Source organism: Oreochromis niloticus, linkage group LG17 (assembly GCF_001858045.2).
Source record: "Oreochromis niloticus isolate F11D_XX linkage group LG17, O_niloticus_UMD_NMBU, whole genome shotgun sequence".
Taxonomy (NCBI): domain Eukaryota; kingdom Metazoa; phylum Chordata; class Actinopteri; order Cichliformes; family Cichlidae; genus Oreochromis; species Oreochromis niloticus.
In genome coordinates, this window is record NC_031981.2 from 5,569,940 (window position 1) to 5,589,807 (window position 19,868).

The 19,868-nt window shown below is 39.0% G+C and overlaps 1 protein-coding gene across 5 annotated transcripts in view; it reads left to right on the plus strand.

Moving 5' to 3' along the window:
- tafa5a (TAFA chemokine like family member 5a) overlaps positions 1-19,868 on the plus strand; it is a 160,875-nt gene that overhangs the window by 88,160 nt on the left and 52,847 nt on the right. For all 5 annotated transcript variants that reach the window (XR_003214547.1, XR_003214548.1, XR_002056952.2 and 2 more), the window contains exon 2: positions 4,750-4,899. Coding sequence is in view for 1 of the 5 variants with exons in the window: in XM_005451747.4 (XP_005451804.1) it covers positions 4,750-4,899 (150 nt within the window). In the remaining 4 variants the exon portion in view is untranslated. The remainder of the gene's footprint in view (positions 1-4,749; positions 4,900-19,868) is intronic.

Sequence of the window (19,868 nt, forward strand, 5' to 3'; positions counted from 1 at the left end):
AGGAGCCGATAAGGGTGATGATGAATCATAGCACTACTAGTACAAGCTTTGGGCTACTTTCTAAGGATTCCTTCCAGTTTGAGATTTTTTTTCTCCACTGTTTATGTGGCTATCCCCAAAAAGGGGATTACAGCTTCCTCTCGTCACGGTCCATTTTTTTCATGGGATGATTGTGAAAAGAATGCATTAGTGCATGTAATAAATTGGAAATGAACAATGATATTTCATATTAATTCTGAGAAATACAGAGTTTGTGTTGTGGACCAAATGTGCAGTTATGCTGTGGTGAGACAGCCTTATCGGAGCTGTGTATCCTCTAACATTTCAACTTTTTCTGCAGATCCCCCAGGACCAGTGGGAGGAGGGATACTTTGTTGTGTTGGGGAGATTTGGTTCGGTTCATTTTTTTTATTCTTTGTTTGTTTAGCTTTGCTGTGTTTCACAGTGGCAGAGTCTGTCCTATCCTTGGCACTGTGTTCTGGAGGCAGAGCCACAGGGACGCTTGGAGCAATTTGTTTTAGAAAAGAAGCAATGAAGTCAACTCCCACATTATTGGGAGACAGAGACCAGCTTGTCTTCAAGTTCTCTTATATATTATCTGGAAAAACTGAAAACACCTAGAACACTTGCATTTAGAACTTGTTTTGGCATTTCCCTAAAGACTTCTGTGAGATTCCCCCCAACTATCAAACAAATATCTTTCTGTCTGTAAAACTGTCTGCAGAAAGAAATTCCTCAGGATGGCAACCCAGATACATTTTTAGTATTAACTTTTTATTATCATTTTTAGTAGCATATTAAGGGCGCTTGCAGAAATTTGATTTAGAATTTATTGCAAGAATTCGAAGTTGGACCATATTTTTACATTTTATTACTGATTTAATTATGGACTGCTGTGAAATCTGAGGAAGATATTTGTTATTATTAAGGATTAATTACTTACTATGGACATACCTGTGGAGCTGTATTTCTGGTGTTAGTGCTAACTGATTAACATCTAATATGATGAACGAAGAAGGTGAATATCATACCTGCCCAACATTAGACTGCTTTCTAAGCATGTTAGCGTGTGTATAATGGCTTTTAACTCTTCTCATTAAAGTATTGCGTCAGCTGGCATGGATGAATTATCTTATCATTGACCAAAGTCCATGAAACACATTTGTTACACTTCAATTTAAAAGTGAAATTGTTTTTGAGTTTTACAGCCATAAAATTTGTTCAAGCATGCACAGAAATTCAACCCATTGAATAATTTGACAATTTCAATTCAAGGCCTCAGTCACACAAGCGTAGATACTCATCGACGACCCCCTGGAAAAACGTGTATTTCCCGGTCAGTTGGTGAATGTTTGCTTGTCACATAAAAGGTGCTGCGGATCTAAGTTGTAACTTACGCTTTAACCCCATTAAATTTATGCTGCAAGCTTCTATGCAACCTGACATGCACCTCCTGTGAAATGTAACTATACGTCGGGTCGACGCATACCACAACAAATTAAATGGTGTGGAAAGTTGCACTATAGGAAAAAAAGAGCTTGCAGTTAGTATGTAAGTTGGTTTCCCACAGTCTAAGTGGGAAGTCTAAATCAAGCTTTAGTCATCAGTTTTAGCAACCTCCAGCAAACACTTGAAGTACTTGAAGCTGCTCAAGGTCTACTCATTTTATCCTAGCGACCAGTGGTTGCCAAGCAATTCCTGACCAGTTTATAGCCCTGTTTCAAAGTTTTAAAGGTATATAGTCCAACAGTTAAGATCAGTGGCAGCAGCTCAAAAATATACATTTAAATAAAACATGAAGTATTTTTCTCTGTCCTATTTAGCTTCATAATGTGAGTAAGGAACTGTTTCGTTTTAACCTCAGTTTAAAATTAGAAGATTCATCATCATACCAAGAAGTAGTATACTTTACACGGCAAGACAACAACATAAAACAGATATTAATTCAGTTTCCTGACAGCTACAGCTGTGGTGGCAAAAGCAAGGCCCCTGTTTGATGAAACATAGTCAATTAATGAGCTCCATCAACTCAAAATAGACGAACAACAGAGAATCGCAGCGTCAAATCAGCCACAGTCTCTGAACTTGTTGACTTCGCACATGGTAACTCAGTGGCACAGTGATTCACAAGATTGCATAAGACAGATCTAAACAGTCTGTCCAGCGTCTTGCAATGGAAGAGTTCCAAAAGAGGAAGCAGGAAGAAGGCAGTGAGTAGCATTAAGATGTGCATAGATGCAAATACACATACAGCAGTTCAGACATCATTATCCAGCATCAGGCAGAAAAGATAGAATAGATGCAAGAGGTGAGTTAAGTAAGAAGGCATGAAAGAGAAGAAGAGCAAGTGTGTGTGTATGTGTATGTATTTCAATTGGGAAGGGGCGCTTCATCTCAGTGCAAAACATTTCAGACAGTGAATTTTGTTGGCATGCCTTTCTGAGCAAAGGCATCTTGTGTTAATTTATCTTTCTGCACATCTCTAATCACTTCTCCTGTCTTCTTCGTAGAGTTGTATTTATAGATATAACAAATTGTATACCACTAATGCCTGGTAACTGGCTGCACGCACACACAAACAAACACACAGACAATATAGGTGGAGATGGGTAATGATGGGTGCTGTTCTTAATTGCGTCGATAAAGTAGTTGAAATAATTGGCCACTTTGATCTGGTACTTAATTTGACATTTATTGGAGTACAGTACTTTTACTTTGACCTTATATTTGACATACAAGTGAACCATCAAATGCATCTGCCATGGCAAATACCAAATTTGTGTCACTTTTCCAAGTGGGTTTCTCAAGAGTAGCTAATTCTGCATTCTGTTTATCAGTGACCTGCCAGCTCCTTGGAAGCAGTCGCAGTAGTTTTGCAAAGCATTTTTCACACTGTGTTTCTGACATTTTGGACAGAAGTAGCACTTCTGCCAAAATAATTTGGCCTCTTTCAGCAGAAAATATGTCAGGAGATGTTTTAAGCTTGTTTTCGCTCACTTGGAATCTAATTATTTGGTGTCAGCAAAACACACAAAAATGTGAAACAAAAGAACAATAATTAAATTACGAAAAGGTTAAACTATTAAACTGAAGAATGTCTGTGAATGCTGCGCTGGTAGAGGTGTGTTGTTTCAGGTATCACCAGTAAGAAGATTAATTCCAGGAATTTGTTTGAGTATTTGTCTGAACCCTTACCCAATGCTAAAACACTACAGCGCTGTCTAATTCTCTGAGACGACTTCTTGTTACATGAATTAATTTTTTTAATATCTGTCTTCTTATATAAATATATTAATTGAAGTGCAGCATAATGCTACTTAATCAACGTACGAAGGTACTGAACACATGCAAACCTATATCCATAGACATATTATTCAAATAGCACATGTAAGAGTATAGCAAGCTAAATATTATATGCACACAGCCGTGTTCTCAGTGTGTGTGACCATGGCCACCGCAGGTACCTGCGTGTGGATGAATCCTGATAGATCCCCATTACCCTGGGTGTGACCCCTCGCCGCTCAGTTCATTAAGCTAGCCACCCAAGTGTTCGCGACTCAAGTCCAGATTTAATCACAACTTCCATCCTCTTGCCAATCACAATTAGATCCCGATAAGCCTCTCCAGGATGGCACCCGAGGGCCTCCACACACAGACAAAGGTTAATTTGCGAGCAGCAAGGGCCCAGCTACAAGGCCAAAGGTCACCTGATTGAATACATGGAAGGATATGTCTGTGTGTAAGACAGTGGGGCTTGGCAGCAATTACAAAGTTCATCAGTATTCATGCGTTTTATTCATGGGTAATGGGTACATTACCTTCAAAGAGGTGCGCTGATTGGATGTGGCCCTTAATGGGAAATAGCTCATGGGTAGTCTTTAGGTGGCTGAAATTTAAAAGTAATTTCTCCACCATTGTCTTTTAAAGTCAGCCCCATCGCACTGTCCCTCTGCTGGCTTGTGAGCTGTTCCAGTGGAGATGTCGAGGGCTAAGGATCTCAGGCCTGTCAAACCTTAATGAACGCAAATCGCTTTCACCGTGAAAGTGACAGCTTCAAAATGGTATTCCTGCTGATGTGGTTAAAAACAGTTAAAGGAAAGTAGATTTTTCATCTAGCCCTTTCAGATCTCCAATCTGTTTATTCAAGTTAGACTTTAACTTTTGAAAGAAGAAACACCGCAACGCCTCTTAGAAAAGTAAAGTTGAATTCATGAGCAATTAAAAGGACATCAAGAGGTGCACACTTTCACCAAGGTGTGCACTGCTCTGTCTTGTAAATGTAAATAGAAGAACCTGGATGCGCTCCATCATTGAACCTTGCTCTTACTCCTCTCTAGCTTTTATTAAACTCAGCACTGAAATCACACCTGCCTCTAAAATATACTTCAGCAGGGGAATAAAGCATCTACTTTCCAGGATACAACCAGTACAGCACAATGAGTCTTACCTTTCTGAGGTTAAATGATCTTAGCATGCATATTAATGTGTCTAGAGTCTTTGCTAAAGATAAGGATATTACAGGATGTGCACGTGCATTGGTTGTTCTCATAAGACCTGACACTACAAATTAGCTATTGTTAACCTGCTGCCCTGTCAACTGAGCTACCAAGGATTTAAAAAAAAAAAGTTCTACACTGCTGAACATACAACATAACACAAATTTAACAGAAGAGACAGGGTCATTTATTTTGCCCTGTTTATGATTTCATCTTTCTGACCTCGTGTCCTGTGGTGCAATGTCATTTCCAGGCCAGCTGGCAGCGGGGACATGTGAGATTGTGACGCTGGACAGGGACAGCAGCCAACCACGGCGGACCATCGCCAGGCAGACGGCCCGCTGCGCCTGTAAGAAGGGCCAGATCGCTGGAACTACAAGAGCTAGACCCGCCTGTGTGGATGGTAAGAGGGAGGAGGAGGGGCAGGGGGAGATTCTGACTTAGCTTTGCTGTCATTAAGAGTGAAAACTACTCAGACATGAACACGATTTTCCTCGGGCTTGTTTGGCTTTTACATTGAATTGTGTTTGCCTTGAAGCATGTAAAGAAAATTGAATGTAAAATTAAGCCATATCCAAGCGTAGAAAACTGCATCAACAGTCTCGGGGCAGCTAGATTTTCGCTGTTTTTTAGTTAGGGCTTAAGGTGGATAAACCTACAGTGTGGAGCAAAGTGGATCACAGGGCTTTCTTTATGTTGGCAAAACCTGCGCTAAATCTTTTTTTCTGTTCCATCTTTAAAAAAAAAAAAAAGAAGAAGAAGAAGCAGCTCCAGGGGTGTTTCTAAATCCCTCACCAACAGATGGACTTTTTTTCATGGAAGAGTGGCACTTCCTGTGTAATAATGTCAGTTTTAGTCCAGTCAGAATTCTTGTTGTTATTGATATTAGTAATAGAGAAGAAAAGAGTAAGCTGAGTAACCAACTACATCACTGAGAGAAAATAAATTTGGAGCTATTTTACCAAGCAACATTTGTCATTTGGAAGCAAAAATGAAAACTGCTTTAAGCTCTCTAAATGTGAGTGCTTGTTTAATTTCTCAGGCTGCTTTATCCTAATAATAAGATCCAAAATAATAAGACTGTCATCTTTAGATCAAGCAATTTGACGTCGACATTTGCGGCTTTCTGCTAATATGAGCATTCATCTTAGTAAGGACCCATAAATAACTATACATACAGATGTTGGAGAAATGTTTTAACATTTTGTGTTTCTGAAGAAAAGAAGTTTGGCCGATACATCAGATTTTTACATCACCAGATATCGTATTGGTATTGGTCCTTACAATCATATATAGTCGGGCCCTACTTTCCTTATCCGCTTGAGTAAAAAGCCAACTGCGTTTCACTGAGCCTAGTAGCGTAGAAATAGCAAAGTCAGCTGCAGCAATAACACGAAGAAAAAGGCTAACATTTATATTCAAGTGGGAAGTCATTACTGCAAGCGTTGTTATTAAAAATCTTGACATAACTGAACTTTTTATTACTGAGATACAACACATAATCTCTGCATTTCCTGAATAAAAGATTAAGAATCCTCACCTTCTTGCAACAAGCTCTCCAAAATATCAGCATAACACGATAAAACTAAAACATCCCCTAAATGCTAAGTGCTTTCCACGATGTGTTTTCAGATGGTAAATGCATAGTTTTCAATGGACAGCCAAAAGGGAGAGAAATGATCATTACAAAGAAAAGAAACTTAATGGTTGTTTACAGTAGAAAAGGGCTCATTAGTTGTTGCCCAGGCACCTTCACATACATTTATTTAACGAGGGGAAGCTTGAGCTTGGTCATCTCAAGTCCTTTTTCTCGTTATCACCATTCTGGCTCCATTATATCTCAAAGAATTTTAAGAAATAAGGTATCTTCACTGCAGTCCCATGGCCTCTTCGAGTGCCTTTTACTCTCTCTCATGATGTGGCCTCTACACATTGAGGGAGGGGAGGTTGTGTGCTCAGGTGAAGGCAGAACAAATGGCTCTATTATCAAGAAAGACCTGCAGTGAACTGTAACTGTGGATGTCTTGTTTTGCCTGTTTTTCAACTGTGCCTTCACAGTTGTATGCCTGGTTAGAGGAGCTACGTATTCTCAGTGCTCTGTTTGACTGTTTTTACCTGCTGATCTCATGAAGAGACGGCTTTGAACCGTGTTTAAATGGACTGAACATTAATACCAATTTGTTCAGCAGACAGGAGTCAACATGACATTCGAAATCTGGTCTTTCTCCAAAATCATTTTCTTCCTGTGGCTAAACTGCTTCACACTGAGCTTCGTGCTTCGTTTCAAGGAAATTCCGATCTTATTGACATAACCGCTCGCGCTGTGGAGGCACTTCACTTTTGCCATTGAATAAGCGGTATGCATGTTTCATAAATCCTCAGTATCTTGATAACATCAGGAAGTATTTGTCACAACGTGGACTCCATGGCGCACGGTGGCATTTTGTGTAGGCTAGATATGACTCTTATTGAAGAGAGCTTAAGCTTATCAGCTTGCCTCAAGAGACCTGTGGAGGTGGATGCCAGGTATAACCAACTACTGAAAAAAAAAAAGAAAGACCGATAGTGTGCATTGCGCTACATACATTAACAGGGCACACTGTGGCATGGAACTTTTTCCTTTTCAAAGCACATTTTAATTCGAAGTGCTCAACACAAAGCACGAAGAAGCTGTTTTGACCACTGTTTTTAGGTGTGTAACTACTTATCCTATATGCATAATTCATTTAACCGTTGCAATTAAGTACTCTGTAGAAAGCTCCAAGCTTTACTGCATTTTTGCTTTTGCAACTAAAATAAACTAGAATTCCTACCTATGTAAAGTGTGATGGTTTTCCCCCTCAGTCTCTCTGTTTCTTCTTCATACTATAGCTATAGATGTAAAAATTCTGCAATCAGTGATATGTACTGTAGACTCACTTATGTGCACAATCTTTTCAAACAACTATCCTCCTCCCCAAATTAGAGAGGATAGGCCTGCAGTGAATGTAACGACTTATAGTAAATCCACAAAATCAAGGTATGTATCTTTATGCACTACATGTAGGTTCAGTGGTGCATTTTGCAGGTAAACAGCATATACCCACATCTGTGCAGGAAGATTTTACTAAGATCTTAAAATAATTAAAATTAACACACAGCTGATGATTTTACATGTAATATGTGGCAATTGCTGCACACAGGGGACTTTACAGGCAGTGCCTCCTGCCAGCCATTATAAAGCTTTATACAACATAATAAAACAGCCTACATAATAATCCCTAAATCCCCTAAATAACCTCAGATTTGAAATCTTCTGCTAACTAAAATAAAAGCATCAAGCATTTTAAACGCATGATGGCGTGTTTTTGTATTTGGTTAAAGGTGTGTGTACATGTACGTGTGACTGAATTGAATGTTTGGTTTTGAGCATGCCCGTACGCAGATGCGCATCTGTGTACATATTTTTCTGTCAGATAGTGATTTATCAGTTTCCTTCCATAATGTCACGTTGTTTCCTGTCAAAAAACTGACACCCATACACAGACACACAAGCGCTCAAGCACACACAAACACACACTTCTTTATTGCTGTTCATATTACAAAATCTCACAGCTTGATATTATTGCCATGCAAATTTGAGGCGCTTGTCTCCACAAATGCAATCTTATTTGTTTTATATTCAGACTCACACTCGGCTCACTTTGGGAACATTGAAAAAGAGAGCGGGTGGAGGGTGACGGGTGGGGAGGGATGCTGACAGAACCGACCACAAATGCCACAAATGGGATTTCAATCAGTTTTAATCTACTCGAGTCCTTGAGGTCTGCGCTCTGTTGTAATATGCCTTTGCCTTGGCTGACACGATCGGTGTCCTTCATGCTTCAGACTCTGTTCACATCGGTCATTCCGTGCATACAGGATAATCCATAGCTCCGTCAACAGCCTTAGACTGTTTCTGTTTCTCGGACAGGACCTGGAAAATGGAAAAAAAAAAAAAGACAGGGAAAGCTGTAGTGGCATTGATCCTGAAGAGCCATCCTCTGTTGTTGTGCATTTCCCATCTTCCACTTGCTCTGTGTGTGTTTATTGCTTTGAGGAGGTGAAAGTGGGAGATAAGCCGTCAACATGATAAGCTTTCTGTTGTCGCGCTGTTTGATGCACGAGTCCGTAAGGGAACGTGCTTTGAGAAAATAAAACAAAATGTTGCAGAATTACATATCTGTGGCATAAAATGCTGTCTTTCTCTGACCCTTTCCATTTCACATTTTTTTTCTTTCCCTCTTCTTCTCCTCTTTGCTTTTTTTTTTTTTCAATTGTCTCTGTCACATGCTGCAATAGTGTCTTTCTTTGTATTACTTCAGTGGCTCTGGCTATTTGAGGCCTGTATCACACCCTAGTGTTGCATAAGTACACCCTTTAGTAGCTACAATTTCATGCTCTTGAGCCTTTTTCATCTGTGCTTGATGATTTTTAAGAGAGCTGATAATAATTCTTTTTATGAGGCTGAGAGACCAAGAGATACTATTAGAGAGAAACAGTGTTACCTACTCAGACTTGCTGCAGGGGTGAGGGGGCTACAGAGGGAGCCAGAGACTTGAAGGAGCTTGTTACAGGTGGAGTATGGTGGTGGTAACAGTGGTAGCTCAGCAGGGAGCCCCTGCCTCAGGTGAATGTGTGTGTGTTTGATTTTGTTTGGCTGAAATGACGACATTGCCTCGTATGTGACCAGTTTTGAGGGTCTTGGGCCTGGAGTATGGTTTGAAGTGTTTTTTTTTTTTTTTTAACCAGTCCTTGACCAACTGATTCAACATCAGCATATATTGTTTTGTCCAACAACAATTGTGCAAACCTCTTTCGTAAACCTATTTAGCCTGGAATTGCAGAAACAGTGAGTGATCGAGCCGTGTGCTAACATCATGGCTATACCAAACGTCAGTCCTCTTTGATATAAGCTGACATTTTTTCCAGTCTTTTCAGACTAGAATGAGCATGTCCCACTAACCAGTACAAGAAAAACTTCAAAATTTCTGTCCTCATTTATATATAACTACATTATCATTGACTTTCACAATCCATTTATATTCCACCCTGATTTTAAAAGTTGCTTGAAATTAGTGTAAGTGAAGTCTTATCTGAAATTGAATGAGTATTCAGTGTAGGAGTGAGTAGCTTCAATTTATTGGTCAAGAATTTATTAGAACACCAATAAGAAACACTTTTTAAAATCTACCTTTTCAGGTTCCAGTGTATTGGCGACAGGGTTGTCCAACAACACAGCGCACAACTAAAATATTTCATAAAAAGTGCACTTTTGATGAATGACCTGGAAAAATCAAAATCTTTTGGTGGTTTTGTATTTCTGAGTATTTTATTAATCCCAGAGGATTTTTTTTTAAATTACCTGTAACATTCAAGTTTTTTTTATGTTACCAATTTCTACTTACTTACTGTAATTGTTAAATTCACATAATGGATTTAATGTAAACTGTGACTCAGACATGGACATATTAACTTGCTATACGTAGTTAAAGAGCAACATTACTTTGCACGCTGGTCAGATGTCTCCACTGTTTTAAAGAGATGCACTAATTTTCTTGACTCATTCCAATTTCCAGTTTTTTCAGTATTACCTTGGAAATACTGGTTTTTGAAGATTCCAAGAACTATAACTGGCAGCATATACAAATACAAATAACATTTTCTTTCATGCAAAATTTTATTTTCTTAATAAAAGAAATTATGTAACTCTGCAAAGACTGCAGGATCTTCTGTCAACTGAAAATAAAGCACTCTGCCGATTGAAAGAGGTACAGATAATAACAAGATGCTATGTGCTTCACTGTTACCTAACATATTTTACCTCAAAAATCAAAAGCAGGTGGAACAGATTTATATGACAAAATAAATGTCATTTACTCACATGTTTCCCAGTGTGTTTATTAATTCCAGGCACTGAATTTTAACTCATCTGATCTTTTGCTAATACCGAGGCTTTTTTTCCAGATTGATTAAAGACACATAATAAAAAAAAAAAAACATTATTGAATGTTCTTATTAACTTTATATAACATATATATATATATATACACATATGTATATGTTATATTAAGAAATGTAAATGTGTTAAGGCAGATTAAACTACAATCATTTTTTGAATACTGTTCCTATTTTTTGTACTACTATTTTTAATCTAAATAAATACTTGTCCCACCACTTCTAAAATCCAGCTTGCGTTGTCATTTCACTAAGCTGCATTACAAGCTTCAAAAATGACTCTTCCCACTAGACTCACTTCCCCGGGTAGCTTGCATATGAGGAATTGTTCCAGTGAATCAGTCAGTGATAGAGACAACAGTATGCGTCAGACTCAGTCTCTGGGCTATTAGATAGTACCACAGCTCCAATCATACTGCATCAGCACACTGGTTTGATTTGATCCAGAGAGGAAAGGAGGGAATCGCAGTCTGTTGGGAAAACATGTCATGTCATCTCCTGTAGCCAGTTAGCAAGCTAGCCACTACCACAGTGCTGTCTAGGGGCACAGAGACTGGAATGGTCCAGCAGTGCAATTGTAATATCACTCCTTATTTCTATTTTTCCCTTTTTTTATTTTCTGTTTCTGACATGCACAAGTATAGCAACGACTGAACACCATGGGCTGTAGTCTTGTCAAAGGGAGAGGAGTGAAAAAGGGCAGGCAGATGGGGACTGCAGCCTGGGGTGGGATGCTTCTCCTTGGGTGTGCTGGCTTAGAGGCTGTAGCCTACTGACTGCAGTGGGACATGAACTGCATGATTCTTTTTATGTACCAATAATACCCAGTACAAGCAACTCCCCCAGTCTGCTTACCGTTTGCTTCCTGGATTTTCTTATTGACAGTATTGGTGCTATTAAACAAAATTTATTTTTCTTTCACAGAAATCTCCCATTTATCATCCAATATGCACTAAAATATTAACTTCAAATAACAATACCATAGTAATGGATATACAGAATCCTGCTTAAATTCATAGTTTTCCTTGCTGACACTTTCATTTTATATTAAAAAACAAGAAAAACAGTACATCCACATTGTATATTTTCGTTTTGGCATCAGTCTTTTGTATACTGAGCCACTCTCTGTGTATGTATCATATGTGGTGTGAATCCATTGTGAAGGACCCATTAGCATCTTGTGGCCTGTAATACTGGAACATGAATACACCAAACAACAACTACTGAAAAAGATACAACTGAATAATGAAAAATGCAGAAAATAAAAGCGAACGTGAGAAAAATGGCAAAGAAACACAAATGGCCACGTCTGACTGATGTCTGAGTTTTATACTGAAGGTAAAACTGCAAGTGTAACTTACATCAGCTGCTACAGTTTTATTTTCTGCAATAATGAGGCACTTTGACACTGACCATTGTTGTGAATTCTATATTCCCTTTGAGATTTAGGTCAGAGAAACAGGTGTTGGAAAGGTACACATTTTTACTCAATCACAGCTTACCTGATGTAACATTTAAAAGTTGAAATGGAGCCGGTGTTTCATAACGATGGGCTTTAAATATTTAACTAACAGCTAACCTAATTTATAAAGGCTTTTTAATAATATAGGTAATGAATTATTGAGTGACATCATAGGACATAAGCAAGTATTTGGGAAACATTCATTCACTGCGTGGGACAGGAACTCTAAGAAACTCAGAATGAAAAGTATTGAGTGAGAGTTAAAAATAGCAGCATCTTTCTTCCCCAACACTCTTCAAACATTATCCAAGCAAGTTGCTCCAACTGTCAAGCCATCGGTTTTGCAGGCTATAAAAGAGAACGAGAACAAAAAAATTCCCAAATGAGCATTGTCCTTTTTTTTTTTTTTTTTTTTTTTAATACTTTCCTCCTGTTTTTTCCCATTTCTTGGGCACTCTGAATTTTTGGAAAATATTACTGCGGAGCTCTCTTCCCCCCAGAGCGACTGCTATCAAAACAGCTTCTTTGTGAGTTTATGCACGCACACACACACATCATGAACTGGTTTGTGTTTTGCAGTATGACAAGCAGGAATATAATACAAAGAAAGCTTGTGTTTTCCCCCGTGGGGTGAAAAAGCTGACGAGTGGCGTACATTAGCATAAAAATAATGCAAAGTGTTGAGCTCTGACTTTCATTCTGTGGCATAGTTACAGTAAGTTTCCCATCTATTAACCTTGCATTATGTCGCTTTGTAGCCTCTTCCCTGTTGAATTGCCCAACAAGGCAAATTTGTTTTTCACAGTTATTTAAAAAATGTCCTGGTTTTGTATTTCTTAATAAATGATGACACACTCACATATTATGAATGTGTGATATGATCGTGTACATTGGCAGTATCTTTAAAATAAAAACCTTTTAAGCAGACAGAATGTCTTTGTTAGCTTTTTATGGAATCATAAAAAGGTCACATTCATGTAAAAGTCATTTTTACATGAATCAACATAAGCAGGTAAAATTCGTGTAATGTCATTTCAAAATTCTTGCCACATTTACAGCAAAGCCTTTAAACTTTTGTATAAACAGATGTGTAGTTTGTTTTTGTTCTTGCAGATGATGGATATTAATGCAGCCAAACATAAAAAAGTAGTCCACTGGATGTGTGTGCGCAGGCATGTATAATTACATCGATTCATATATTCAATATCCCAGATGATATAGCTTATGCTGATGCCATAATGCATTCTTGCAAGCCATTACGGTCTCTCCTGATGAAGCTGCATTATCCATGTATCCCTTCTGCCCAGAACCTATTGCACTCTGCGTTCATAAATCTACACCTTCAGTGTGATCAAGTGGACCCAGGTGTTCCAAGGTTCTGAGATGTTGATAACGTCAGGCATTATTGATGCCCTATTGTTGTACATCTTGCACTCTGTGTTTTATTATAATTAATCCAGGTCAAAAGAAAGAAGCCAGTGAAGACTGGTTTAAAATGCTTGATAAGCATGTACGTGTGAAATGGAAGGTAGCCACATTAAAAATGTAACTCGCAATCACCTAAAACCATCTATAATTTCAAATCTTTTATTCCTCATCTCTTGTCATTTTTGACGCAGAAATCTTGTGTTACCCAAGCAACAGTGAGTCACCATTAATTTTGGTTCAGGATGAGGGGAGAAAAAAATAACTCTTGTTAAGGTCTATGCTGATTTGATGCCAAATCATTCAGCTGAAGATCAACTCTGCGCTAAGTGTTCATGAAGAGGGATGTTGGCTTGGTGGATTGCCTTCATGTGCTCTGTCTGGCTTTCAAATGAGCCATCAGGCTCTTGTGTTGAAGTATTACAGAGCTCTTCATAAAGCGAATTCTTAGCAAGGCCAGCACACCAATCACTTGGTAAGCCCATCAGAGTCATCCTAACATCTCAGCCTCATAAATCTTCAAGAGCTAATATGTCTCAGCCTCCGCTGTAACTCACTCCCACCTTGTCTTTTACATCCTCTGAGAACATACACACGCGGAACACAGACTAACACAGACCTCACATACAGTATCCTCACTTATATGTATAAAAGCACACAGATGCATGGATTAATAAAGTCTGTTTCTCCTCTTTTGCCGCCATTTTCAGTCTATTTTTTCTTTACCCCTTGACCCCTGACGCCACTCATAACACCAAAGGATGGCAAGGACACACTTTTGGCTGCACACAACATGGTGTGCCTTCCTAAACACCTGCCGCCTCTCCTTCACATCTCCCACAAGTCTGCGCACGGGCACCATCGTGGTTGATGGCCCGTGCTCTCACCATCTCCACCTCACTGGGCTAATTGGAAGAGAAAAGTTCCCCCCGCTGTGAACGCATGTCCAAGGGGCTATGCCTGCTCAGGCTATGAACAATTAATAAATAATTACTGCTTCTACAGACCCTCTTGGGGCACATGCCACATTTACAGGATGATGAGGGTGTTAAAACGAGTCTGTAGTCTTAACTACTGCTGAAACACTGTGTTTGAATAATGGTTAAGCACCTATGTTTGGGGGGTTTTCTCATGATTTTGCATGTGATGGGCCTCTCAGGAGCACTGTTATTCAACAGAGTACTTTTTATAATACAACCTTGAACAGTAAAAAGGTATGAAATATGAGATATATGTCAAAAATATATAAATATGATGAAAAAATGCTTCACAAATTTGAAAATACTTTGACGTTTATATGACTATAGATCTTTATTAGCAACATCAAATTGTCAAAACATACACATATATTTTACTGCAATTTAAAAATAATAATAATAATTTTCAGGCCATGAGACAAATTGAAAAAACTCAGAGTTACCAAACTCTAACTTTTTTTTTTTTTTTTTTTTTTACATCATACTTGGTTCTTATATTCTGCTCTATTCCTGCACAAGGTCTGAGTCTCAGTAACCAAAGATCTTTGGCTTCTGGATAGAACAAACAAGTATAGCATGTGTTTAAGTGATAACATTTTTCTAGCTATATGCATATATAACATTTTTTAATGAGATATTTTCAAAGAAAAATATTTTTTTATTCTGAAATATGGATTTTGTAAATATGAAATCTCGATCTATCTATTCTCTTCTGTTTATCCAATTCAGGGTCACGGGGGATGAGCTCTTGATAATGTACTATAAACCAGTGTTTCCCAATCTTTTGGAGCTACGGCACATTAGAAAAATCACACGGCACACCACCAAACAAAAATGTCACAAAAAGCTTATTGATAACTTTTCCCTGCGCACCAGGCATAGCGGAATTGGTTCGGTTTGTCGCCGGTATACCTTTTTTGATTTCTTCTGACCACTACTCATGCTAGGGCCTTCATCTGGGTCGGAATTTTCTCCAGGACCCAGGTCGGATTGACTAATTTTCCTTGTCTCACTCACAGCACGACTATCATTTAATTTCTTCTTAGTCTTCTTCTGTTTTACTGACAGTCGGCAACCCATTTAATTAGAGCAGGTAATTGTACTGCCCTCTAGTGGAAGAGAATGTAATTGGTCTGCCCGTTACTCACGTCAGTCGCTTAGAGTACTAATCAGATGGCACACACACTAATCACGGCACACCTATGTGCTGCGGCACAGTGGTTGGGAAACACTGCTATAAACTAACAACATAGGAACGGGAATTCTTTAGAAGTTGCCTCAAGAGAAAAATGTAATAAATTCAGTGAACTTAATTTTCCTAAATCTACATGGGTTGAAAAGGCGTTTAGTTATTTACCTGAAACCGTCTCAGGGAGAAAAACAAACCACTTTGTCATCTACCAGCATTTTAGACATCATCAAGAACTCCAGCAAATGCCACAATCTCTCATACGCAGATGTTAATTTTTTCCCCCCTTTTTGGCAAACATTAAGATGCAGTATGTAAAAAGACAGCTTGTTCTTCAGTAATTCTCTTGCTGGATTGGAAAGCGTCTTTTCCTGCCAGTTCTCGACGGAAGCTCAGACGAGGTAGGGCCGGTCATCCTTCGCGTCCCCCGTGCTATTTGATTTCTGCTGTTGACGGAGGGGGACTGCTAAGAAGGGACGCAACTGTTCACTCACTCATTCACTCGCTCACTCACTCACAGCTCTCACTCAGCACACACGAGCCCATCTGGCACTGAGAGAGAAAGCGCTTTTCCCTTTTTAACCCCCATTACTCATGAGGTGCTGATTCCATATGACGGGTGTCAGAGCCCTGCAGTGTACATCTCCTCCTCCCTCCTGCAGCCACTTATCTTCCTTTCAGCTCTACCTTGTGATTACAGTTACTTTTTTGTCTTTTTAAGAGCCAAAAGGAAAGGGGTGATTGTCTTCCTGGATGAATGGATGGTTGGGCAGATGGATGAGCGGATGGATGGACACAATCTGATAGACCGGCAACATGATATTACAGCTCCACCAGAGAGTCAAGGATCTGTGCTAGCTTTGACTGTCAGGGACGTGAGGGGAAAGCCAATGGAAGAAGAAAAACAGGAGGTCATGTGTAACAGCCTGTATTCCTGCAGTGTCAAAACACAAACAACCACAGAGGGAAAGCAAATACCCTCTGCCTTATATAATATTATTAAACTCGTGTGGGTAATTTTTGTCTCTCACAGGCTTTACTGATGGACAAAAGCAACATGAACCAAATTCAGTTTATGCTCAAATGAGGGGACTGTGACTATGCGGCCTGTACATGATTGGGAAGTGGTGTGTTTGTGTGTATGAGATGCTGCAGCAGGAAGCAATTTGGTGGTCAGTGGATGTTAATATAACACGGTTGTGATTGTTCTTTATCTTCCTCATTAAAGCAGTGAAGGAACAGCTGCACGAGTACACTGGGCAGCTAAAGAAAGGAGGCACTCTATTGTGACTGAAATGATAAAATGCATAATTAGGTAGTCAATGTTGTGTTCCATCTCACTCTCTCTTCCCCCTCTTTCCCTTGCTCTGTCTCATGCTGATAGGTGAAACTGTGTGTTTCCTCTCCATTTTCAGAAATGATGTTGTTCATTAATGCAATGCAATTTCGGGGAGGGCCCTCGCTCTTCCTCGCCGCCGCGTTTTGTCTTTGGTAATTTACCTTTATTGGCTGGCTTAGCAATTTCATCTGAACACGGGTTCATTTAATAATGTATGCGTTTCGTTGTGTACCGTTTCAAACCCACCTGTAATTGCTGTGCAGCTGGGTGCACTCTGCTGGATGGGTGCACAAGCTGAATGCAAGGACTCGGTATGGAAGGCATGAAGACAATGACTTTCTGTTACTAGAAAAGCAAACAGTTTCCTCATGCATAGTTTTCTTCCCTTTTAAACCATGTTTGAAATTTCTGAGCATTTTATCTACTTCTTTACCAAGAGTCGGATAAGAAGACCCTCTTATGCCGGCAAGGTTAATATGGTCTCAGCAGCCGGTTAGCTTAGCTTAAGACAAAGGGGATAAAAGCGAAACAGCTAGTCTAGATCTGTGCAAAGCGAACAAAATCTGCCCATCAGCACTTCTTAAGCTCACTAATTAACATATTGTGTTTGTTTAATCTTAACACTTTTGCATTAGGGTTTTGTGCCCCGAATACTTTTTGGTGGGGACCATTAACTTGCTGGAGTCCCTGCTGGATACTTGGCTGGCCAAAACATAGAAATATTAGCATATTAAGAACATTGCTTGTTTTTGTTACAATGGCAGCTAGGCCCTTTGGGGTAACATTGTTTGTATAAAAACAGTTTAAATCATGCCAAAATCATCTTAATTATCTATGATAATATTTCCACAATATTTGTAATCAGTTTTCTATATTCCATGTATCCAATTAAAGGTCAATACAAGTTAAAAGACCCCAAATTGTTAGACAACACAGCACTCTTTGGTTCTTATTTTTTGGTTTGTTTAAATTAGATCGGGGTGTCCATCTCCAGGCCTTGAGAGACGGTGTCCTGCAGGTTTTAGATGTGTCCTTGATCCAACACAGCTGATTTAAATGGCTAAATTACCTCCTCAACATGTCTTGAAGTTCTGTAATCATTTGATTCAGGTGTGTTGAATCATGGTGATATCTAAAGCCTGTAGGACACTGGCCTGGAGTTCCCCAACCCTGGTCTAGGAAAAAGGTTTTTGGGGGAGATCTCAGTAGAAGCAAATCTACAGGAAGTCTGCTTCATGGTCTCAACTCTAGACAGTCACGTTGTTTGTGGTTTAAAAAAATTCTGCCATGTTTCTGGAAAATTAATCATTGTCTTCTGGACATCACCTAGACAGTTGCTATTTAATGGACACCATGTAGCTATATATGTCATGTTGGGAGGGAACCAGAAAAAAACCTAGTACAATATTGTTTTAGCAAACTTATTCCCCCTTTCAGCATTAAATATTAGAGCCTGATGATAGGATTTTAGGATTTTTATAGGATTTTTACAACACGGGTACAGATAATTGCTGATTTACACCTCAGATATTCTCATTCATTTCAGTGATATCGATATTGGGAAATAGCTAATATCAGCCCGTTGATAAAACAGCTGGGCCCTACCGTTAGAGCAACAACAGGATTTACTAATTGATGCAAGCTGGTGTTATTACTGCTATCATTAATCACAGTGTCACTACATCTACTTTTGTCTTTTGCCACCAGTTTTTAGTTGGATTCAGTGTTTCCTGTTCTGACTGCTGGATATTCAGTATTGAAACTTGAAATTCTCAAAGTTACCCAGCCAGCATGAAAAAAGTCAACCCCCCCTCCAAGAAAAAACTTAACATCTACAAATGTAGATTAACATTTCAAATATCAAACAAAAAATGAATTCAATAATAGTATATTGCGCATAAATGTATTCACAGAAAATACACCCACAGTAATATCCTTGTATTTATAAAGTTAATATACAAACTGAAACCAAATTTGTTGATGATTTCAGTTGGAACACCAAACTGGACACCAAAGTGTCCTGTAACAATCTGGGATTTGAGAACAACGCACTCTTTATTAAGCGAATCTAAGTATAGCACATCATGTATGGGTAGGAATGATGTATCATTGCTGAAAATAATATGTGGCATATTTCTTTTATTTGTATGTAGAATGTCTTGCTGTTGCATCACTCAGTCTTGCTTATTAATTCTTAAATTGTAGATTTCTCCCTTTTCCACTCGTTGGCAGCCTCGCTAGAGACCCTCTGGTGAAAAAGAGTCATTGTTACCATTGCATCCCTACAACTAGGCTGATCTTGTACAAGTACTGGAGCTACATGAACCTTCCTTTCCCTAAATTGCTTCAGGCTAGGACATTCCATGTTCCTTGCTGTATCCCCTTATCTTTATATCCTCACCACTTTTTGACACATTACAGAAATATGGCAGACTTGGTTATCTGTGTGACAGAGGAGTACTATTTTAGTTCAGCATTGTGATGACCTGTGGAAGTTTTTTTTCACTCCGGCTCTTTGAATACATCCATGGTGTATTGTTCTTTTGAAAAATGTTAAAAATATGGTTTCTTATTATTAAAATAAACATTCATGTTAAAATGTTACCTGCCTCCATATTGAATAATAGAGATTAATTTTAATTCATACTTTATGAGGAATTTTACTTATCGCACCTTTTAACTTGCATCAACGCTCTACCTACGCTTATACATGCCCTGTGTTCTTATGTGTGTGTATGTGTGTGTGTGTGCTGTCCTGAAATACAGCTGCAGTCACCCTCCACGCTCTTCTAATTGTTCTGCAAAGCCCCGCGAGGAGGAGATCGTGGTCACAGTTGTCTTTGTCCTTGGGTTGGAGCACCACTGGCTCACCTTGCCAGTAATAAAAAAAAAAGCCAGGCCTTCTGTTAAATGCACACACATTTCAAATGTGTGTCTGTGTGCATTTGTGCGGATGTTCTGGGGGACAGACATTATTATCCCCACCCTTCACACATTCCTATCC